We start from the raw sequence: 25,248 nt of genomic DNA, 5'->3' as shown, positions 1-25,248 counted from the left end.
CAGGATTCCTTAGTAACTACATTTATGATCAAGCATGCATTTCTCGCCATGTTTCCGTATTTTTGTCCACCCTTTGCAGTTCAGGAGATATGACGTCATAAACATCGAGATACGCGATAAACTAGCTTCTGCTTTAAGACGCAACGCAGATTACCCAGTTCGTATTCATCCAGTGTTTCGTGATCACAGCACTTAGACACTTAACTAACGTCAAGCACAATTTCATATCTTTGCTAAAATATTTCTCGCTTACATGCTTAAATTATTCACACTAAATCATTTGTAATCAGATGTTTGAAGCTATTTCTTACGTGCGAGTTTGAATCTTTAAGGCATCGGGATTTAATGGTTTTGTGGTGTTCGAGTATCCTACGCACGGAAGAGTGGCGAATCTACAGTCGTTAAACTCACAATCCTGTACTTTCGTCGCACAAAACATGAAAAGCCTAAAATATGACCCTCATACTTTCAATAACTGTGAGAATACTTAAGAGATCGTGAGCTCGCGAGAACAGTCCAAAACAAGTACCAAGAGTGTATTCCGAACCGTATAGCAAAGTAAAGACAACATGTGATAAACTCAGTGAAGTCACAGCTTAATGCCTTAATGAATAAGCTACATATTGTATATAAACTTTGTGAGACGTGGCGGTCATATTCCGCACTTACACTGAAGAGCCAAAGAAACTGGTACACTTGCCTGATATCGCGTAGGGCCCCCGCGAGCACGCAGAAGTGCCGCAACACGACGTAGCATGTACTCCACTGAAGTAGTGCTGGAACGAAATGACACCATGCATCCTGCAGGGCTGTCCATAAATCTGTAAGAGTACGAGGGGCTGGAGATCTCTTCAGAACAGAACGTTGCAAGACATCCCAGTTATGCTCAATAATGTTCATGTCTGGGAGTTTGGTGGCCAACAGAAGCGTTTAAACTCAGGAGAGTGTTCCTGGAGCCACTCTGTAGGAATTATGAACGTGTGGGGTGTCGTATTGTCCTGCTGGAATTGTCCAAATCCGTCGGAGTGCCCAATGGACATGACTGGATGCTGGTGATCAGACACAATAATTGTACGTGTCAGCTATCAGAGTCGTATCTAAACGTGTCACGAGTCCCATATCACTTCAAACGTACACACCCCACTTCATTACAGAGCCTCCACCAGATTGAACAGTCCCCTGCTAACATGCAAGGTCCATGGATGTATGATGTTCTCCCCATACCCTACACGTCCATCCGCTGGATACAGTTTGAAACGAGACTCGTCCGACCAGGCAACATGTTTCCAGTCATCAACAGTCCAGTGTCAGTGTTGACGGGAACAGGCGAGGCGTAAAGCTTTGTGTCGAGCGTCTTCAAGGGTACAGGAATGGCCCCGAACGCCCATATCGATGATGTTTCGTTGAATGGTTCGCACGCTGACACTTGTTGATGGCCCAGCAGTGAAATCTGCAGAATTTGCGAAAAGGTTGCCCTTCTGTCACGTTGAACGATTCTCATCAGTCGTCATTGGTCCCGTTCTTGCTGGATCTTTTTTCGGCCGCAGCAATGTCGGATATTTGATGTTTTACCGGATTCCTGATATTCGCGGTACACTCGTGAAATGGTCGTATTGGAAAATGACCACTTCGTAGCTACCTCGGAGATGCTGTGTCCCATCGCTAATGAGCCAACCATAGCAACACATTCAAACTCACTTAAATCTTGATAACCTGTCATTGTAGCAGCAGCGACAGACACTTGTTGTCTTATATAGGTGTTGCCGACCGCAGCAGCGTATTGTGCTTGTTTTACACATATCTTTATTTGAATACACATGCCTGTACCAGTTTCTTTGGCCCTTTAGTGGTTCAAATCGCTCTGAGCACTATGGGACTTATCATCTGAGGTCATCAGTCCCCTAGAACTTAGAACTACTTAAACCTAACGAACCTAAGGACATCACACACATCCATGCCCGAGGTAGGATTCGAACCTGCGACCGTAGCGGTCGCGCGGTTCCAAACTGAAGCGCCTAGAACAGCTCGGCCACACCGGCCGGCGCCCTTTATTGTGTATTATCTTATTACATATACCATTTGATTTGTTTCAAAGTACTTATTAACTGGATAATTCCTGTACAGCAGTGTCATACATAATAACAGTGATCACTGTGGTAATCCGTTACCCCTGCCCGTCGTACAAGCTGACTTTTCTAAACGAATATACATTCCGAAACAACAAACATATTTCTTATTTTCACCCAGAATTTTAATTTACCTATTGTTACTACGGCCTAACGTGTTTAGTGTAACTGAAAGTGTTTGTCGAGTTACAGTTACAGGTTATGTGGCCCTACTAACAGACCCCGATCTCTGCCCGTCTTGCAAGCCAGGACAAACATACCGATCTCAAGAAACGTTTCAGGACACAAGGAAATATATATACAAGGGCGTAGCATAAATTCATTATTATTATATCATATCATTTTCTCATCAGTCCCACAACTATCATTATCCCAACGACTTCATTTATCACAAATACTGTCATTATTTAAAACTATTAAAGTGCGAAAGTATCGCACGGGTGCCGTTTTACTTTTTTCTGTTTTATGTACCCTTAAACCCCAATGTCTTCATTAAATGTACCGGCGAAAATGATGAAGTTTCATCTGTTCTTCTATCACGAGTATAATTTTCTCTTGTGTACTTACTGAGCAGATCATTTTGGGGAAACCATTTGCTCAGTTTTACGTTCCCTGGCTGGTTGGGCATACTTTCCAGATCAAACTTCCACAGTACTTTCTGCTTCAGTTTGGAGAACACGCTGAGAATCGCCTCCTTTTGTTTCTCGGGAATGTCTGAGCTCTTGATGTTGCTGCCCAAACTGAAGAATATGACTCCATCTTTTGCGTCATCCATGAACTTCTGCAGGTCCTGGAAAGTTAAGAAATACATTACTACATTATTACAAATATGGATAACATAAACGGAAAAAAGAATAAAAAAAACTTCAAGCCCCTTGGGTGCACTTGTTTCTGACCTTACGATTATGTGTGGTGAGATTTACAAGTTAAGTCTGTGATGACTATCTCCTCTTTATTCATCCATTTTTTTCCTGAAATTCGCAGAGACCCTCTCAGAATCATACAATACTTTTCACTATCTACCAGAGACTGTAGTAATTGCTTTTATGACATTTTTATTGATTTTCTAATTGGTTTACTGAAGCTGAGCAGGTGGCTGGGGTCAAATACAGGGAGCGAAAGGCTGTTTACAATTTGTACAGAAACCAGATGGCAGTTATAAGAGTCGAGGGGCATGAAAGGGAAGCAGTGGTTGGGAAGGGAGTGAGAAAGGGTTGTAGCCTATCCTCGATGTTATTCAACCTGTATATTGAGCAAGCAGTAAAGGAAACAAAACAAAAAATTCGGAGCAGGAATTAAAATCCATGGAGAAGCAATAAGAATTTTGAGGTTCGCCGATGACATTTTAATTCTGTCAGAGACAGCAAAGGACTTGGAAGAGCAGTTGAACGGAATAGACAGTGTCTTGACAGGAGGATATAAGATTGACATCAACAAAAGCAAAACAAGGATAATGGAATGTAGTCGCATGAAGTCGGGTGATGCTGAGGGAATTAGATTAGGCCATGAGACACTTAAAGTAGTGAAGGAGTTTTGCTATTTGGGGAGCAAAATAACTGATGATGGTCGAAAAAGAGAGGATATAAAATGTAGACTGGCAATGGCAAGGAAAGCGTTTCTGAAGAACAGAAATTTGTTAACATCGAGTATAGATTTAAGTGTCAGGAAGTCGTTTCTGAAAGTATTTGTATGGAATGTAGCCATGTACGGAAGTGAAACATGGATGATAAATAGTATGGACAAGAAGAGAATAAATGCTTTCGAAATGTGGTGCTACAGAAGAACGCTGAAGATTAGATGGGTAGATCACATAACTAATGAGGAGGCATTGAATAGGATTGGGGAGAAGAGAAATTTGTAGCACAACTTGACTAGGAGAAAAGATTGCTTGGTAGGATATATTCTGAGGTATCAAGGGATCACTAATTTAGTATTGGAGGGCAGCGTGGAGGGTAAAAATCGTAGAGGGAGACCAAGAGATGAATACACTAAACAGATTCACGAGGACGTAGGTTGCAGCAGGTACTGGGAGATGAAGAAGCTTGCACAGGATAGCGTAGCATGCAGAGCTGCATCAAACCAGTCTCTGGACTGAAGACCACAACAACAACAAGCTGAGCAGATTACACCTTCGGTTCTTCCTTTTTTTGGCATCAAAAACTATTTCTAAAAGCCCTCGAGTTATATTTTAGTTGTGTACGCATTGAAATACCAATCATAAAAGTAATAATTAACACCAATAATAATAATATGACTTATTTAGTATTTTTGCAGTAACAGCTGTGTTTGCAAGAGTAGTAGCGCTTTTCCTTTCGAGCACTACTGCAAACAATGTATTTTTGTGTATCTAATGTTTTGGATGTATTGGCCCCGAAATTATGATTAAATCACTGTAATGTTGTGATATATCAGTCAGATAACAATAACAATAATCAGCCACCAGTACAAAATCAACCAAAGGTACCGTATGTGAGAATCGTGCTCAGCAAAGAAGACATCCGCAGCATCAGAAAAAATATGGAAAACAAGGTGAATGGTGGAAATACCTTCAAGGCCCAGAATGCCTGTGTCATCCCGTCATCAGACACGCTGCTTGTTCTGGATTCTGGCAGTGTTCGATATTGTACTCAGGAAAAGAATAGAAAAGGCATGGAGAGTTCTTACCCGTTTCAACACCGCAATAATTCGGACATAGTGTGGTTAACCAGGAAATAGGTGGTAGAGACGTTTTGGAGTTGTCAGTTCGGAATAGGAAAACATGTACTAGCGGACTATGTGGAAGAAAGAGATGGACGTAGCTGTTGAAAGTAGAACAAACGATGGATCAGGATCGGAGAGGACCTATACAGTCTCAGTTGGAAAAGTAGCGCAATAAAGCATCTCGGCGGGCACATGAAAGCAATTTGCATTTATAAAATGTCTACCTGCTAACTATAAGTAGATATCCTGGGATCCACCTACACCATATCTAGGCATCTTAGAAGTATCCGTTGGTGATAAAATATGAAATCCTGGGAAGTGTTACTGTCTGGTGTATTTCGCGTTTGCTTTATGCCAATTGATAATACTTACGCTTATTCTAATGATGATGATTTACGCCGTTGGAAATCGAGAGTGTAAGAAATATATCTGAACTTTACAAGTGAATCGTTCAAGAACTGAAATTTCGATACAGGATAAGGAGAAAGTGGTTATGCTCTGGTATGGTGCAGAGATAAATTATCTTGATGTTCAGATAAATTAGGTTATTATCAGACAACTATTCAGAGAGAGAGAGAGAGAGAGAGAGAGAGAGAGAGAGAGAGAGAGAGAGAATATTAAAAGTCATCATCGTCATCGTCATCATCATCATCATCATCAAACACCTGATATCAACAGCTGAATAAAGGACTCCTCTATACCTGCTGGACTCGTGTGCATCCACGTTCCACCTGCACATTTAATAATTTAATGAACCCAACTTCCGTTAGGTCGCTCCCTCGAGTTTTTCCTTTCAAATGTAATCTAGCAACAGCTTTGTCGACTCACATTCCATCCATCCACCTGGCTGTGAGTCCCACAAAACCACCCATCATTATCGTTACAGTCTCATCCACGAAGCATTTGTTTGTTTTCCTCCTTCTGCAAGTAATTCCCAACAACAATCTCTCATCTGCTCGCTGACCAACATTCAGTTTCTGACTGTTTTCGTACTAAGAGCCCATGATTCATTACCGTTGAATCCAATCTGGCAATCGACGTTGTTTGTAGAGAACTGCTCCAGAAGAAAAATCGGTGATATTCGTAACAAGTACCCTCTGCCACACACTGTAGACTGAAGTTTAAATATAACTGGTCAGTGCTTCCTTCTGTCACATGCTGTAGAATACGATACTCGCAACAAATTCATGACACGATCTAACAAAATCGAAACCGTAAATTTGAAAGCATAATTCATTCTTATATTTTTCATAAATAGAAATATCATATAAAATCGACACAGGATTTATTTCCAATGCAGTTTGAAATTGTAGTTTTAATTTAAAATAACTGTCATTACTCTTATATGCATAATCTATTCTGGAGACATTGGTTAAATACGTAATGGTGTTCATTGTAACTGAAGACATTGCAATATTACGAAAACAACAAATAGTATACAAAAATATAATTTCGAATTGTTTGTCTCAGAGGGGGACATCCAACGATACGACACGCCACCACCACCCCGTGCGTCGGTGGCGGTGGTCAACTTTGAAACTTACAGTGGGAACCCCCATTTTTTTATTACAAGCTACTATTCAACTGCAAAATCTACGTGCGTTTTGTCCGAGCCATTTTCTTTGTTTCGCTACAGACGGCGCTGTAATCGGAGGAATACACAATCCTGATTTACCACATATTACGCAATGTCTCTTCAGTGTCCAATGACACGTGGGATCGCACCTCCATGCTGCGAGGACAGTACAAGCCAGTGTTTCTATTTCGTAACTTCTAACTGGAAACACTATTCCCAACGTTGCATTCGTCCGACATAACAAAGAGAGACTAGTCGACGCGCCACCGTGGCCTTGTAGGGAACTACGACGTACCATGAGAGGCAGTACACTGCGGCCGGAGCTCACGTACCGTGCAGTCGTAGAACAGATGACGGCTCTAAGCATTACAACACTTGCGCAATGTTTACTGCGTGCATACCTACCTATGATTTGGACAAGAGGCTTGCAAGTGGACGATGAATGTTGCAACCATAGGAGAAAATCCTGAAATGATCCTGATTTACAGAAACTGTAGGAGAAATATTGTTTGCTGTTGCCTTGCATGTCGAGCGTTTTCCAGAGAAAGCTCGCTCTCGTTCATTCTTTTACAAGATTGTGAACGCCTTTGTGCCTGATAGCAGCGTACAGACTGAGAAAAGGAAATGAAACAGACGTCTTACAGAAGAAGCTAATGGAATAGACGAACAAGCGGCAGTACACTACAACCCACAGATAAGAGCCCGGCAATTACTCAGCGATTACAGTGTGTCCGTCGGTAGTATTGCCACAATACTGCATACCTGTAGGTATCATCCATACCACATGACACTGCATCATGAACTTCATGCCGCCGATTTCCATTACCGAGTAGTGTTTTGTGAATGGGCACGCCAATAAATGCGGAGGACCCTCGCGTTCTTTGCCAAAATACTACTTTCCGATGAGTCTACATTCACAAACCATGGTAGAGTTAACCAGCATAACATGCATTACTGAAGTATGGTTAGGCGCCACTGGTTACGGCAAGTAGACCATCAACGTCCTTATTCGCTTATTGTATGGTGTGGTGCCGCGAATGGGTCGCGCATCTGAGTAGAAATGCATAAGGATGCATAAGGTGAACCTGCAGGAAAGCCACCTAACGTCAGCCAGGGCGCTGGGAAGCAAGAGAGGTTGCGTTTTTGTGGCAAGGGACGCTGGAACTAGTGACCAGCTACGACAGAATGTTCTGGAAGGACGACAGGACACGGGAGACGAGCGTGATCGCGGGGGATTGCATCAGACGAGCCTATATGAGCAGGGCCACTGGTGTTGCAGGGGGATTCCTTCGACAGTTGCCTCAAACGCTGGACCTGTGTTACTCTGCCCTCGGGACGGGACTTACAGGGTGGCGCACGAAATGTGTTACCATTTTGTTTTTGAATATAAACTTTATTGTCAATACAATCTGAAAGGAACATATACTACAATGAAGAGCCGTCCATGGAGATTTGTTCTAACTCAGCACATGCTCAGTATGTCCACCATTTCGTTTCCTAACTTCCTTCAAACGAACACTGAAGTTAGTGATTATTCTACGGCACCTGTCTTCCGTAATTTCACTGCAAGCTTGAAGAATAAGTCTTCTGAGCTCCATTGAGTCACGTGGACGTTTCGGGAAAATTTTTTCCTTTAGGTACCCTTAAAGAAAAAAGCCACATGGATTGAGGTCTGGACTACTGGGGGGCCAATTTTGTCCTTCATTGAAGTGACCTGGAAACCTGAGTGAAATGATCCGCATGTCGAAATGCTCGTGTAAAAACTCCAACACAGTGTTTGCAGTATATGGCCTTGCTCCATCTTGCATGAACCACGGCGTGTTGAAGGGAAAGGCAGTAGAAAGAAGCTGTGGAATGAAGCTATTGCGAAGCATGCTTAAATAACGCTCGCTGTTCACAGTTTCTTCAAAGAAAAAGGGTCCAATAAGTCCGTGACAGGAAATTGCTGTCCACGCTGTAATCCTCGGAGCACAACGTTGTCGTTCATGAAGCACTTGTGGGTTTTCAGTGGCCCAAAAGCGTACATTTTGTTTGTTAACCACACCGTCTAAATGAAAATGCACCTCGTCTGAAAACCAAACGTCGTTGAGAGTTTCTTCCCTATCCTCCGCCAACTGAGCAAACAGTAGTCTGCTGCTTGTGTTCTTCAGTGAGCTTCTGTGCACAGGTCAACTTGTATGGCTATATATGGAATCACTTTTAAGAATGCGTTGAACGGAGCGTCTGGATATTCCCAGTTGCACTGCTGCCTTTCTACACGATTTCCCGGGACTTCCCTATACAGCAACTCGTACCGCTTCAATATTCTCCGGCGAACAAACAGGCTTAGGCCGAGGTCGCTTCGCTTCGCTTCCAATACTGATCCTTCCTGTACAAATTTATCGTACAGCCTGTGGATGGTCTTCTTGCAAGGGACCCATCGTATGTTAAACTGTTGGAGAAAACGCCTCTGAGTCACAACAAGGCTTTTCGTTTCATGAAAAAGTAACACAATTGCCGATCGTTGCTTTGTCGTCAGTCTTCCATTGTCGCCATTGCTGCTTACTAGTCTCCTAGCGGCAGTATCATGAATTACACGTCATTTCGTAACTCATTTGTTTTTTCCAAGCTCTGCTAGTACTTAGCTGCACAGGCTACATGCAGGATTGCACAGCTTACTTTCAATGTGTTTGTGCCTCTTAGGGTTCGACAGTGGTCTTATCCTACCTCGTGTTTCGACTCAGTTATTTCATCAGAGGTATACGTCCTTTATCGCACCGAATTGCCTTATCTGAGAAGAATTTCCAGCTTGTTTTCCAACACCAGGACTTCGAGTTGGACGAGACACCTCATTACTGGATTAAGAGTCTAGCTCCTATCCTGATCCGCTCGCATTGAACTACAGACACGACAGACGATCCAGTGTGAGGTTGGCACAAATCAGGCATCCCTTCTAAACACTACTATCCATTAAAATTGCTACACCACGAAGATGACGTGCTACAGACGCGAAATTTAACCCACCAGAAGAAGATGCTGTGATATGCAAATGATTAGCTTTTCAGAGCATTCACACAAGGTTGGTGCCAGTGGCGACACCTACAACGTACTGACTTGAGGAAAGTTTCCAACCGAATTCTCACACACAAACAACAGTTGACCGGCGTGCCTGGTGAGACGTTATTGTGACGCCACGCGTTAGGTGGAAAAATGCGTACCATCACGCTTCCAACTTTGATAAAGGTCGGTTGTAGCCTATAGCGATTGCGGTTTATGGTATCGTGAAGTTGCTGATCGCGTTGGTCGAGATCCAATGACTGTCATCAGAATATGGAATTGGTGGGTTTAGGAGGGTAATACGGAACGCCGTGCTGGATCCCAACGGCCTCGTACCACTAGCAGTCGAGATGACAGGCATGGCTGTAACGGTTCGTGCAGCCACGTCTTGATCTCTGAGTCAACAGATGGGGCGTTTGCAACACAACAACCATTTGCACGAGCAGTTCGACGACGTTTGCAGCGGCATGGACTATCAGGTCGGAGACCATGGCTGCGGTTACCCTTTGCGCTGCATCACAGACAGTAGCGCCTGCGATGGTGTATTCAACGACGAACCTGGGTGCACTAATGGCAAAACGTAATTTTTTCGGATGAATCCAGGTTCTGTTTACAGCATCATGATGGTCGCATCCGTGTTTGGCGACATCGCGGTGAACGCACATTGGAAGCGTGTATTTGTCTTCGCCATACTGGCGTATGACCGAGCATGATGGTATGGGGTGCCATTGGTTACAAGTCTCGGTCACCTCTTGTTAGAATTGACGGTACTTTGAACAGTGGACGTTACATTTCAGATGTGTTAGGACCTGTGGCTCCAACTTTCATTCGATCCCTACGAAACACTACATTTCACCAGGACAATGCACAACCGCATGTTGCAGGTTCTATACGGGCCTTTCTGGGTACAGAAAATGTTCGAATGCTGCCCTGGCCAGCACATTCTCCAGATCTCTCACCAATTGTAAACGTGAGGTCAATGATGGCCGTGCAACTGGCTCATCGCAACACGCCAGTCACTACTGTTGATGAACTGTGGCATCGTGTTGAAGCTGCATGGGCAGCCGTATCTGTACACGCCATCCTAGCTCTGTTTGACTCAATGCCCAGGCGTATCAAGGCCGTTATTACGGCCATAGGTGGTTGTTCTGGGTACTGATTTCTCAGGATCTATGCACCCAAACTGCGTGAAAATGTAATCACATGTCTGTTCTAGTCTAATATATTTGTCCAATTAATACCCGTTTAACATCTGCATTTCTTCTTGGTTTAGCAGTTTTAATGGCCAGTAGTGTAGGTGTTGTCTTTTTGTGGAAGACTTAGCCTTACTGTTCTTACACACAGTACCGGCGTTATCCAAGCCACGGATTGGAGGAGTAGGTTTAGGACGACTTTAACTTTTGACAGTACTCAGCTCGAAGTCAGGAAAAGACTGACGGCTTTGAGCAATCAAACTGAGACGAGGTGTGTACTGAGGCGAAGAAAGAAGAAGACGACTTTGACGGGCTGGGTGTGTCCTTCACGGCGCGGGTTCGACACGCGGGAAGCGGTCGCCGGCGAGGCGTAAACAGTACGCAGCTCCAGAGGGGGAGGCGGCGTTAACGGTCTTCGGGAGGGCCGCAGAGGCCCGTCAGCTGCTGGAAGCAGAAACGAGGCGCATGGGTGCGAAGCGAGGCAGGCGGAAAAGGAGGCGTGGCGGCGAGCCGACGCGAGCAACGAGAAGCGGCGCACGAATCAGCGCAGACCACAGAGACACTTAATAAGATAAGACTAATCTTGTTGGTACAAAATGCCACAGTCAGGGCAGGCAGAATCAAGCAGTAATAAGACTGCGCTACACATTAGTTTGAGTCATCCGTAAAAGTTGTTGCCTTAGCCTTTTGATGGTAATAAGTATTCTCTACAGACGAATGGAAAATCTGGTTGAAGCTGACCTTGGGGAAGATCAGTTTGGATTCCGTAGAAATATTGGAACACGTGAGGCAATACTGACCCTACGACTCATTTTAGAAGCTAGATTAAGGAAAGGCAAACCTATGTTTCTTGCAATTGTAGACTCAGAGAAAGCTTTTGACAATGTTGACTGGAATACTCTCTTTCAAATTCTGAAGGTGGCAGGGGTAAAATACAGGGAGCCAAAGGCTATTTACAATTTGTACAGAAACCAGATGGCAGTTATAAGAGTCGAGGGGCACGAAAGAGAAGCAGTGGTTGGGAATGGAGTGAGACAGGGATGTAGCCCCTCCCCGATGTTATTCAATCTGTATATTGAGCAAGCAGTAAAGTAAACGAAAGAAAAGTTCGGAGTAGCTATTAAAATCCATGGAGAAGAAATAAAAGCTTTGAGGTTTGCCGATGACATCGTAATTCTGTCAGAGACAGCAAAGGACTTGGAAGAGCAGTTGAACGGAATGGACATGGTCTTGAAAGGAGGATATAAGATGAACATCAACAAAAGCAAAACGAGGATAATGGAATGTAGTCGAATTACGTCAGGTGATGCTGAGGGAATTAGATTAGGAAACGAGACACTTAAAGTAGTAAAGGAGTTTTGCTATTTGCGGAGCAAAATAACTGATGATGGCCGAAGTAGAGAGGATATAAAATGTAGACTGGCAATGGCAAGGAAAGCGTTTCTGAAGAACAGAAATTTGTTAACATCTAGTATAGATTTAAGTGTCAGGAAGTCGTTTCTGAAAGTATTTGTATGGAGCGTAGCCATGTATGGAAGTTAAACATGGACGATAACTAGTTTGGGCAAAACGAGAATAGAAGCTTTCGAAATGTGGTGCTACAGAAGAATGCTGAAGATTACATCTGTAGATCATATAACCAATGAGGAGGTATTGAATAGGATTGGGGAGAAGTTTGTGGCACAACTTAACTAGAAGAAGGGATCGGTTGGTAGGACATGTTCTGAGGCATCAAGGGATCACTAATTTAGTATTGTAGGGCAGCGTGGAGGGTAAAAATCGTAGAGGGAGACCAAGAGATGAATACACTAAACAGATTCAGAAGGATGTGGGTTGTAGTGGTGTACTGGGAGATGAAGAAGCTTGCACAGGATAGAGTAGCATGGAGAGCTGCATCAAACCCGTCTCAGGACTGAAGACCACAACAACAACACAAATTTCAGCTGAACGAGTTTCTAGGCAACTGTGATAGTGCGCTTCAGTCAGTGGCCCCTGAACAGCACGGTGTGTTACTGAAGTTTTTTAAGGCGCGCATAGTGGGTGCGGCTAGAAGTAAGTTATTAGTTAAGAGACTTTACAACCACTTGGTCCGTTGTACGTGCTATACTTGTAGAAAATTACGCTTGTAAACGCACGATGGATTACTTTGCGTGTAAACTGTTTGTAAGCCGCCAGGAAAAAATGGTTCAAATGACTCTGAGCACTATGGGACTCAACTGCTGTGGTCATCAGTTCCCTAGAACTTAGAACTACTTAAAGCTAACTAACCTAAGGACATCACACACATCCATGCCCGAGGCAGGATTCGAACCTGCGACCGTAGCAGTCGCACGGTTCCGGACTGCGTGCCTAGAACCGCGAGACAACCGCGGCCGGCCCGCCAGGAAAGAAGTGAAAGCACTGCACAGTGGGGTTCACGTATTGACGCGTTACATCATTTTAGAGAAGCCATTCAAGGTGTGATGACATAGGCTGAATTGGCTGGGAGTATTGCGCTAGTGTTGAAATTAGGAAGAGCATTGTTCATACAGGGACTCTATGACGACAGAATGAAAACAATGGTGAGGGATAGAGCAGAGCCATTGACATGGCTGCTACGGAGGAAAGCGCGATAGCATCAGCTAAAGAGAAGCCGACCGTGAGAAATATGGTTAGAACACCGAGGATGGACAAGGCTAAAAGTCAAACATGTTATAATTGTGGAAAGCCAGGGCACATGGTAAGAGACTGTCGTGCACACTGACGTGTACGAGTTTTCGAAAAAGACACGGATAGATGGCGTCGGGAAGAGAAAGAAAATACAGACAGGCTAGCGAACTTTGAACAGGAAAGGGCGGACAGGCTGGCGGAGATAAATAGAGACTTTAAGAGGCACTCTAGAGAAATAGAGAGTTAAGTGTACTCAGTGTAATTTGTCAGGGCACAAAGCACCGTGCACATATTCAAGTGATGTAATAGTGTTTTAAATGCAGCCAGAGAGGCCATTACGCAAGACAGTGTAACGAATGCCCGTGGTTGGCGAAACGGAAGAATAAGAGGCCGGTAACCAGGAGGAGGCGCAATGAGGCAGTCGCATTGTGCCATTGTGCATTGTTTACTGTAGACTGCACAAGTCACAAATAGAAACGATTTTATAGAGTTAGGGTGCACAAAAGGAAAAATAAATCCAATGAAGTTTTTAATAGCTAGTGGGGCACAAATAAGTTTGGTAAAAAAGGAAAGTCTGTGGAACATTGGGAAATGTAACCCAAGAGACGGTATTAGGATAAGGGGGAACGCTAATACCGTAGCAAAAACAGAAGGTTCAATAGTGTTGGAATTGCAGATTGCAAGTGATCTGTTTGTAAAACATGCAGTTCATGTTATAGGGACAGAGGTAGATTGCTGTTTGAAGGTCTGCTAGGGAGAAATTTCCTAACAAGACAGAATTTCGTGATACATTGTGGAGAAAAATGTATATGGCTTCGTGGAAGGCGAATTGAGAACGGCATGGGAACGTCAGTCTACAGGGAGAGAATCCTGTAGAAACAGTTATAATGGTAGCGCGATAGGAGCCGCGGAAAAGAGATGTACTTGTTCCGTTGCGATCGGAGCCGCGAAACTGAGAAAAGACAGATCGAACACGGTCGAAGCCGGTTCGATGGCAGCGGTAGCAGCGAGAAACAGCTATTGTAGTGAGAAGGCGGTTGGAGCCGCCAAGCAAACGTTTAAATATTCGTTTGCGGTCGGAACCGTGAAACGAAGTAAACATGTAATGAGCGCAGTTGGAGCTGGTTCGATAGCGGTTGGAGCCACAGGAGAAATAAAAGTCACGTCGAGCGTGGTTGGGACCGGTTCGATGGCAGTAGAATCTGCAGAACAGTATGAAAATATGGTTACGGTTGGTGCCGTGACACAGAGGTTAAGTAAGTCCGGGCGAAAAACCGCAAGAGCGAAAGAAAAGAGGCAGGGAATATTAATACCCTAGAGAAGAGATAATTCTTAGAATCGATGTCAATACAAGGAATGAATCACAGGTAATTATTCCTAAACAGGAAATAAATCCTGGAATTTATGTACCAGAAGCGCTGGTACGAGTTAAGGAGGGGACTTGTGTAACTAGTGTATTAAACACAACGGATGAGAGAATATCTATGAAGTGTCCGGTGTTAGTGACAGAGAAAGTGCCACCTGAGGAGGTGTATAAGGTATGGCAAGTGAAGACAGAAAAGCCTGAAGTGAAATCACGGGCTAGGGGTTGAATACAAAACCTAACTCCAACACTTGGAGCAAAATTAACCAAATGTGGTATTCATATGGATCAGCCACTATGAAAAACTATTGTGGAGGTACAAAGCCCCTCGCAGTACAGGGAGTACAAGGGGGGTGACGTCTGAAAGTAACAGAAAACGACCTGTATCAGCGTGGAGGCTGCAGCTTTCCGGTTTCATTGGGCTGACTGGCGACGGTTCGCGGCGACATTTCACTCCTGAGAGAGCGGCTAGGTGAGGGAAGAGTGTGACATGTACAGGCGAGGGGTAAGAGTTGACACTAGAGTCACATCTACAATTTGTCAGCTCATTACGGTATGTGGTGACAATGCCGACGGTGTTTTTCCCCTAAGAGGTGAAAGGGATGCGGTGGAAAGTGTCGCATCCATAATTTTCGGGGTCATTGAGGTGTTTCGTGACGGTTCTTATGGAATTTCTTGCGTAGGAGTGTGAAAGAATAAAAGAGTAATAAGAAATCGACGATTAATAAATCAATAACCAATAAATAAATTAACGACGACTCTTACTGATGATTCCTAAGTTTTTGGGTTGGTAGTTTTTAATATTTCAACGCATTTCTAAAAGATACAACTTAATAATTTCTAGTGGTCAAAATAAATGTTAGATATTTCCGAAACTTTGATATTGAAGTTTGTGATCCAGAAATACGTTATGATATCAATACACTGGTTTGTTTGTAATGTAAACAGTCCTCCGGGCGGATTAGCCGTGCGATCTAGGGCGTCTTGTCACGGTTCGCGCGGCAGTTTGGTCCCATAGTAACTTAACACTACCGTAAATAGTCCACGTTTATACTGGAAGGGGGCACTACGTGCAATCTATGGAAACTGAGTGACCTGTGAGTACTGGAGTACATGTGTCATTCTGAGAGTTGCATTGCTTCAGGATGGTTGGGGCAACAACAACGTACGATAAGAAACACCATACAGTCTCTCTAATGAAGCAGAGAATGAGAAATGTGGACGTCGCAGCAAATTTCTCTGTGAGTCAAAGCATAGTCTCTAGAATGTTGAACATATTTCTAGTCAGAGGGACAGCTGAGGATCGTCACAGCAGTGGCTGAGGAAGGAAAACGACAGGTGTGCAGAACCGATATCTGGGTATAACAGCGAGGAGAAACCCTCAACACACCACTACACGTCTGCACCAGCAGTTCCGAACTGCTACACCAGTGCAGGTGTCGACACAAACGATACGAAGTACGCGGCAAGAGCAGGCGTTACGTGCCACAAGGTCTCTCAAGGCTCCTCCTCTAAATGGAACTGGCAGAGGGACTCGTGTCGCAGGGGCACGAAACCGCTCTTGGTATACTTCGCTCTTTTCTGATGAGATCCGTATGAGTCTCCACCCTCTGACTATATTGCAATATGTGTGTGACGGCGTAGACCACCACCATTACCAAGGCGGTTCAGTGATGTTTTGAACTGGGATGGCCGTAGGGCACCCGCTATGCTCATACTTGGGAGGATGACTGGTGTGAAGCATAGGGACGATATTTTTGCACTTGTTGTCGCTCCATTTGGGGAAAATATTATAGTGGGATTCAGACCGATGGCCGATAGCGCACCCCCCCCCCCCCCCCTCCCACCGTCGCAATCTTGTGAACACCTTCCTAGTGGAGCACAGAATCAGTCAGGTGGAATGACCTCGACATTATCCAGATCTCAACTGCGTTGATAAAGCATGGGCTAGTCTAAAACCAGCGGTTTTCAATTGTCCTGTTCACCAGAGGCCTTACGGGGCACCACAGAGGCCACTGGGGAGGAATGTGACAGTATCCAACAGGCTTCTCTGGACAGTTTGGTTGGGGCTGGGTTGGGTTGTTTTTGGGGGAAGAGACCAAACGGCGAGGTCATCGGTCTCATCGGATTAGGGAAGGACGGGGAAGGAAGTCAGCCGTACCCTTTCGAAGCAACCATCCCGGCATTTGCCTGGAGGGATTTAGGGAAATCACAGAAAACCTAAATCAGGTTGGCCGGACGCGGGATTGAACCGTCGTCCTCCCGAATGCGAGTCCAGTGTGACAATTTGGTAAAGAATATGCCCAACCATATTCGGAAGTGTCTCCAATTACGAGGAGAGCCAGATGGTTTATAAACAATGTCTTATGCAAGATGACAGTGAAGAGAAACTGTAATGTTTGCATTGGAATATTTTGTAAGTTTTCCTTTTTTTTCCTTTGTTTGCCTTTATCTTCTTCATTTTTGTTTTGTAGAACTGAGGAGCGTTCCTGATGGAACATAGTTTTGTTTCCTGTTATGTCCAGTATTGTCAGTAAACCTATATGTAACGTTTATTTTGACTACTGCACTTTAAAAAAAATGTACATAAGCTAAGTTCATTTTTACAGTATAGGCTGATTTCATTCCTTTACTTGTCTGATGTAAACTGGAATAAAGAAGTAACTGGTCAAACCCGAATATTGAAGGATTTTTTTTTGTATGTGAATTTCTCGCTGTAGTTTAGAGCCTTCCACTGTACTGAGTTACTTATTTCAATACGCTATTTCTACCCTCTTTTTTCTTATTACAATCACATAAATTATGCGTGTAGCGACTCACGCCACAGGCCTTGTGTCAGAAAATGAAAAGCAAAGTAAATAAAATACCGGGTCATCAAAAAGTCAGTATAAATGTGAAAACTTAATAAACCATGGAATAATGTACATAGAGAGGTAAAAATTTACACACATGCTTGGAATGACAATGGGTTTTATTAGCACAAAAAAAAACGAAGAGTTGCTAGACGCGTGAAAGATCTCTTGCGGGTGTCGTTTGGTGATGATCGTGTGCTCAGCCGCCACTTTCGTCATGCTTGGCTTCTCAGGTCTCCAGACCTCAGTCCGTGTGATTATTGGCTTTGGGTTTACCTGAAGTCGCAAGTGTATCGTGATCGACCGACATCTTTACGGATGCTGAAAGACAACATCCGACGCAAATCCCTCACCATATCTCCGGACATGCTTTACAGTGCCGTTCTCAACATTATTCCTCGACTACAGCTGTTGTTGAGGAATGACGGTGGACATATTGACCATTTCCTGTAAGGAACATCATCTTCTTCTTACATTACGGCCTCTGTAGGACAACGGGTAGCCCCTTCGTGGACTGCATTTTCCTCTTCTTCTCCAAGAACGTCTTCATTCTTTTTCTTCTCTCCCGCTCGTCTTCCGAGATCTTCAGTTTCCGTTTCTCGTGTCGGCTCCACTGGTGACACTCTAATCTTTTCCTGTATTCTTCTCTGTCATTGTTCTCCGGCATATTGGTCGATGTATATTTGTTCCCACAATTTTTCTTTCCTTCGACTTTGATCCCCAATTCCAACCAGTCCTTCCAAAGCTCAACAGCCCACTTGGTTCCTGTCTTTCCCCTTGTCCTCCCTGTTGTTTCCCATATTCTCTTCGTCTATCTGTCCATACTCATCCTAACTACATGTCCAGCAAACCTTGCCCTTTGAGCCTGATTTTTCTGGATATTGTTCTCATGTTCTGGTACAATTCTTCCCTAGGTCTTCGCATCCATCTCTCTCCACCTCTTTTGGGATCTAATATTTTTCTCAGTATTTTTCTCTTTTCTTTCTCTAGTTGTTCTGTCCAATTTCTTCCTAGTGTCATCGTCTCAGCAGCATATAATACTGCATTCCTCACCGTTGCCTTGTAGTGGCGTAACTTAGCCTTTGTGGATATACTCTTTTTATTACATATGTCTCTCGTCATGCAGAAGGCTGACATCTTCTTTATCCTCTCTGTTATTCCCTCCTTGCTCCTGTTCCTTCCTGTTGTAAATTCTCCCAGATATTTAAATTTGTCCACCATTTGCACAGTGCCTTCGGGTGTTTCCCTGTCTGCAGTGGTATTTAATGTCTTTGTCTTGTTATAGGCGATCCTCAGTCCCACCTTTCTGGCTACCTTACTTAAGTTGTCAAGTTGTGTCTTTGCGTCTTCTTCCGTCTCACTTACTATTGCTGTGTCGTCTGCAAAGGCTAGGCAGTCCAGTTGAGCCCTGTTGTCCTTTTTGTCCCCACACATGGGTCTTTGGTATTCCCATTTCCTCGTTTATTGCTGTCCACTGCCTGATCACTTCGTCCAGTGCTATATTGAACAACAATTATGACAACCCATCTCTCTGTTTAACACCAGTCTTGATCTCAAATACTTCTGACAGTGACATCATCTTTGCTTTGTCCTACTTTGTTATGCTAATTATTGCTATTCTGATCAGATGAAGCGCCATCTGTCGGACATTTTTTTTTGAAAGTTTGTATTTTTTTGGCTCAAATAAAACCCCATGTAATTATAAGCATGTGTGTCAGTTTGTACCTCTCTATCTACATTATTCCATGATTTATTCAGTTTTCAAATTTGTACTGACTTTTCGATCACCCAGAATTTTCCCGCTTACCTGTGGCAGCTTCTTCGGAGGCTTGATGTGCATGCCTCCAACCTCTATTATGTTGGGCACCAGAGGCCGGGGGTAATAGAAGCTGACATGAGTGTTCACCAGCAGGAGTGACGTGTTGCGCTCCAGGTCTGCCAGGGACGGCATGTCGGGGTCATTGAAATGCTGGCGAACGATGGAGTCCAGTGACGGGAGGTAATAGAACTGGCGGTAGAACCTGAGGAAGTTGCCGAAGAGCGAGTTGTGCATGCGCTGCAGGAAGCCCATGCCGGAGCTGAGGGGCAGCATGGGCTCCGGCAGGTAGGCGTGTGGGAAGGGGTTGCCCACCATGTCGGTCATCCAGCTGAGGCCGCCGCCCAGCGCCACCGCCCCCACCACGGGCACGCGGTACTTGTGGGCGAGCGCCAGGTAGCAGTCGTTCGAGAACACCTCGATCAGCAGCAGGTCGAACTTCCTGTCGCCAGATGTCACCAGCTGCTTCACGCCCTCCGTCTCCATCATGGCGGCGCACAGCCGCTTGCCGACCCCGGACACTATCAGCGCTTCGATCACCGCTCCTGCGTCGCCGACCTCGAAGAAATTTGGAGCTGTAAGGGTCAAGAAGTACTTTTGAGCTGCTTATACCCCAGTGTTAATTTAAGTCCACAATTAAAGTATAAAATCGTAAATACACTCCTGGAAATTGAAATAAGAACACCGTGAATTTATTGTCCAAGGAAGGGGAAACTTTATTGACACATTCCTGGGGTCAGATACATCACATGATCACACTGACAGAACCACAGGCACATAGACACAGGCAACAGAGCATGCACAATGTCGGCACTAGTACAGTGTATATCCACCTTTCCCAGCAATGCAGGCTGCTATTCTCCCATGGAGACGATCGTAGAGATGCTGGATGTAGTCCTGTGGAACGGCTTGCCATGCCATTTCCACCTGGTGCCTCAGTTGGACCAGCGTTCGTGCTGGACGTACAGACCGCGTGAGACGACGCTTTATCCAGTCCCAAACATGCTCAATGGGGGACAGATCCGGAGATCTTGCTGGCCAGGGTAGTTGACTTACACCTTCTAGAGCACGTTGGGTGGCACGGGATACATGCGGACGTGCATTGTCCTGTTGGAACAGCAAGTTCCCTTGCCGGTCTAGGAATGGTAGAACGATGGGTTCGATGACGGTTTGGATGAACCGTGCACTATTCAGTGTCCCCTTGACGATCACCAGAGGTGTACGGCCAGTGTAGGAGATCGGTCCCCACACCATGATGCCGGGTGTTGCCCCTGTGTGCCTCGGTCGTATGCAGTCCTGATTGTGGCGCTCACCTGCACGGCGCCAAACACGCATACGACCATCATTGGCACCAAGGCAGAAGCGTCTCTCATCGCTGAAGACGACACGTCTCCATTCGTCCCTCCATTCACGCCTGTCGCGATACCAATGGATGCGGGCTGCACGATGTTGGGGCGTGAGCGGAAGACGGCCTAACGGTGTGCGGGACCGTAGCCCAGCTTCATGGAGGCGGTTGCGAATGGTCCTCGCCGATACCCCAGAAGCAACAGTGTCCCTAATTTGCTGGGAAGTGGCGGTGCGGTCCCCTACGGCACTGCGTAGGATCCTACGGTCTTGGCGTGCATCCGTGCGTCGCTGCGGTCCGGTCCCAGGTCGACGGGCACGTGCACCTTCCGCCGACCACTGGCGACAACGTCGATGTACTGTGGAGACCTCACGCCCCACGTGTTGAGCAATTCGGCGGTACGTCCACCCGGCCTCCCGCATGCCCACTATACGCCCTCGCTCAAAGTCCGTCAACTGCACATACGGTTCACGTCCACGCTGTCGCGGCATGCTACCAGTGTTAAAGACTGCGATGGAGCTCCGCATGCCACGGCAAACTGGCTGACACTGACGGCGGCGGTGCACAAATGCTGCGCAGCTAGCGCCATTCGACGGCCAACACCGCGGTTCCTGCTGTGTCCGCTGTGCCGTGCGTGTGATCATTGCTTGTACAGCCCTCTCGCAGTGTCCGGAGCCAGTATGGTGGGTCTGACACACCGGTGTCAATGTGTTCTTTTTTCCAATTCCAGGAGTGTAGTTACCCTACTAAGTTCCGCCATTGATCCTCTTCTCGGGCTTACAGGTCAATCTTCAAGTCAAGTCGACAAAATATATCGACAGCCAGGTGGATCATCGAAGTATTGTGTCGACTTGATTTGATCTGACTACCTGACAGGAGTATCAAGTTATTAAGGCCCATCCACACGCAACGATCTGTCTGCGCACATCACATCTGGGCAGACAGATCGTTTCTTGTGGACAGAAGATTTGCACCAACCTGAGGTGTGTGCAAAGCTGGAATTAGGAGTTGGAGGTTTGAGCGAAATCTCTCAAATCTGTGGGTTCAAACCACATCTGCACAGACAAGTTGGAGCGTGTGGACAGGAGATGGCCGCAAATCTGGCGTGAAACAGCTGTTTGCTCAGTCTAGTGTTTGTGTTTGTGCACACAGGGCATTAAAATGGCTGATACTCGTCAGTGTTATCGAGAGTTTGTAAGTGAATTCATTGAAATATATAGAAACCACCCATGTTTGTGGAAGTAGTGACTGAGACAAAGAGACAGCATTACACAATGCTCTAATTGAAAAATTGCGGGTAGTATTTCACTCAACTCTTATTTCGATATTGCAGTTGAAAATTCCAAATCCTTGTAGCTCCTTCGTGTTGCTAGGAATCTTAATGTTACCGCGAGCCGTTCATGAGGAGAAATTGTCCTTCTCTATACAAGTATTTTTTCTCATGATATGAGAGTTTACAAACTTTAAGAGATAATTATACGTTTCGACATCCATCCGCAAATAATTTCGCCAGTCGTTAGGTTCACCTGCAACTCTCGCAGTAAATTTACGTGAGAAGACTGCTTTCGCTTTAGCAGCCACTGTCTACACCATTTTGACCGCTTTTTCTGTTTCCTGCGGTTGGTTTGGATGTTTTTTGCAACACAAGTTGCGAACACAGCCCATAACACAACTTCCTCCATTTCTGTGTTTCAAAATAACTGAATTAAATTTTTGACGCTTACGGGGAGTGTAGTCGCTTGCCACTGGTATTTCTTTTCTACACCGACAGATGCCGGGCGAGTAGTAGATTGGGGTTTGTGCCGTGTGAACACACCACATTTGCAGCGATCTTTTGCATGTACAGACATCTGCGCCGATGTCTGCGCAGACAGATCGTTGCGTGTGGACCGGGTTTTATATCAGGTAAGTTTACAAAGTCACCTGTTCCGCTATCATTTAATTGTGCGTAATATATTGTAGTTGCTCCGCATTGGGTGACAAATTATATTGTGGTGGCCTCGCTGTGGGAGTCAATTTATGTGGTGACACTTGTAAGGCTACAAATATCGATACCACCATCATGTATCGAGTCTTACCCTTTGTCATCTCTGCTTAACTGGAGAGCACAAGAAACGTGGGGGATGTAGACAGGATCCATAGTTTGTTTGAAAAACCAGCTCCTCAAACGAAGAAGTGTGAGCCAGCACCACTGGCGCGAATAAGGGTGTGAAGTATTTATTTTGTGGTTAATATTCCGAATACGACGACCGAATGGAATATTAATGGCCAATGGATAACTGCAGTGAAAATGTGAAAAGTGCGATTATTCATGTTGGGACGTATTTTAGAAACTTGTGGTTTAATAAATTCACTGTCATGCATACTGTTTAATTCCAAATTTCCTTCTCATCGTAGTATGTTTTTTCGACCAGTTACATTGAGAGCGGCAACAGAACACCGAGAGACACAGGTCACATAGGCACTCGTTTATAGCAATTATTATAATGATTCCAGAATGAGATTTTCACTCTGCAGCGGACTGTGCGCTGATATGAAACTTCCTGGCAGATTAAAACTGTGTGCCAGACCGAGACTGGAACTCGGGACCTTTGCCTTTCGCGGGCAAGTGTTCTGCCAACTGAACTACCCAAGCACGACTCAACGCCCCGTCCTTACAGCTTTACTTCTGCCAATACCTCGTCTCCTACCTTCCAAACTTCACAGAAGCTCTACTGCGAACCTTGCAGAACTAGCACTCCTGAAAAAAACGATATTGTGGAGAGATAGCTTAGCCAAAGCCTGGGGGATGTTTCCAGAATGAGATTTTCACTCTGCAGCGGAGTGTGAGCTGATATGAAACTTCCTGGCAGATTAAAACTTTGTTCCGGAACGAGACTTGAACTCGAGACCTTTGGCTTTCGCGGGCAACTGCTTTCTCTCTAGAGCACTTGCCCGTGAAAGGCAAAGGTCCCGAGTTCGAGTGTCGGTGCGGCACACAGTTTTAATCTGCCAGGAAGTTTCTTATTATGATGATGCATGTATCTGGCGAGTGGGTTTTTCGGAAATACTATCTACAGAAATTGCAGTGCCCAATCAATAAGACAGCCAACACGAGTCGAAGCAAATGAACAGTCCACCAAATCATCGGAAACAAACGGGAAAATTATACCCTCTTCTCCTGTCGCCTGGATATAAGATTGCTGGACGCTGTACTGCTGAAAAGACATCAGCACATATATAATTCACAGAGTTAGTAAAGGCAATATGGAGAGTAAAGAAGAGATTTGTAAAGGAAATATAGACCCACGAAGATTAAAACAAAGAAATGCATTCCTAGTACATACTTTTCGCTAAACGAAACTTTAAATAGCTGTCTGCTACATCTCACAATCGCTTGGCTTGAGTGGAAGCTGAATTGCACATTCAGCATTCCATTGTGTAACATGAATGCGGTCGCACTACTTCATTATAAATGTTCTGCAAGCAGCTCAATGAGGTGAGGTCTCGTGCAGTGACAAGGGCCGACTCTGGTGTCACTGGAGGCCATGCGGGGATGTGTAGGAGAGGTACGGGCTTTCATTACACCCAGAAGCAGCTCGCATGCAGCTACCTACTCACACTAGACACAGTTACAAAAAACAGGAAGAATGCAGCATTCCATGGACCCAGTCTTTGGCCACAAAATGTCATGAGATTCGACAACATCAACGTAGGAAAGATGATTTTATAGCTGCATTCTCGGAGTTTATATGTCGAGAGATATTAAAACGTTGTTATTTTTGTTCCCGACTCCATATGTGCTTGCTGTACAGATAAGAAAGGAAACCGTTTCAAATTTTTGTAGCTCAGAACATCTCACGGGCTCCCACAGCAAACAATGCATTAAAACTTTCGTAATAACGAGTAGAACTTTGAACAACAGTAGGATAATTTTCTCACTTCCAAACTTACCCTATCGAAGACAGTCTCACTGTTCATGAATCGATGGATATAACTTTTTGTCGATATTTGTGTAATTCTCAGCTTTCGCTGGGGTGCTGCCTTTTACTGTATTAAGTCTTATTTCGATTCTTTTGTCCTGTTGGATAGTTATGAAAACATTCAGTATGCTTTTTATACAAAAATATGCACATTATGAAAAAGTGGCCCTCCAGCTACTTTTACATTCAATCAGATAAAAGCAATTATTGATAACAATTCAACTTAAATTTTACGCTAATGCTTGTATCTCTATTTTTCTTATGTACGAAATTAATGTCTAAGCATTGATATAGGGAAGTGTTTGGTAATAAATAGTTACCATGTGGCGGCGGACTCTATGTCTTATGTGGAGGTTATGACTCCACTCAATTAAATTCTTCTCACTTTTATGGGATACCGTCGTGTGTTAAAAATATAATCTGAAGGACTATGTAATGAAACGTTTGACAGGTGCTATGCTTGGATTAAAGGACAACGGTAAAATAAATCAGCAACAGTAAAAGAAAATTTGTGGAAGATAGTGCCACAGATATGATACACGCAATGGGGTGGCAATTATTAAAACAAAGGCATTTTTCGCTGGGACAGGAGCTTCTAATGAAATTTCAATCACTGACTTTCTTCTCAGA

The 25,248-nt window shown here is 44.7% G+C and overlaps 1 protein-coding gene across 1 annotated transcript in view; it reads right to left on the bottom strand.

Moving 5' to 3' along the window:
* LOC126285351 (UDP-glucosyltransferase 2-like) overlaps positions 1–25,248 on the bottom strand; it is a 105,569-nt gene that overhangs the window by 23,305 nt on the left and 57,016 nt on the right. The window contains exons 3-4 of the mRNA XM_049984668.1: positions 19,303–19,886; positions 2,694–2,916 (exon numbers count right to left, since the gene is read on the bottom strand). Of these exons, the coding sequence (XP_049840625.1) occupies positions 2,694–2,916; positions 19,303–19,886 (807 nt within the window). The remainder of the gene's footprint in view (positions 1–2,693; positions 2,917–19,302; positions 19,887–25,248) is intronic.

Source organism: Schistocerca gregaria, chromosome 8 (assembly GCF_023897955.1).
Source record: "Schistocerca gregaria isolate iqSchGreg1 chromosome 8, iqSchGreg1.2, whole genome shotgun sequence".
Lineage (NCBI taxonomy): Eukaryota > Metazoa > Arthropoda > Insecta > Orthoptera > Acrididae > Schistocerca > Schistocerca gregaria.
The sequence above is the reverse complement of the archived record's forward strand: the minus strand, read 5'-3'. Positions and strand labels throughout refer to the sequence as shown.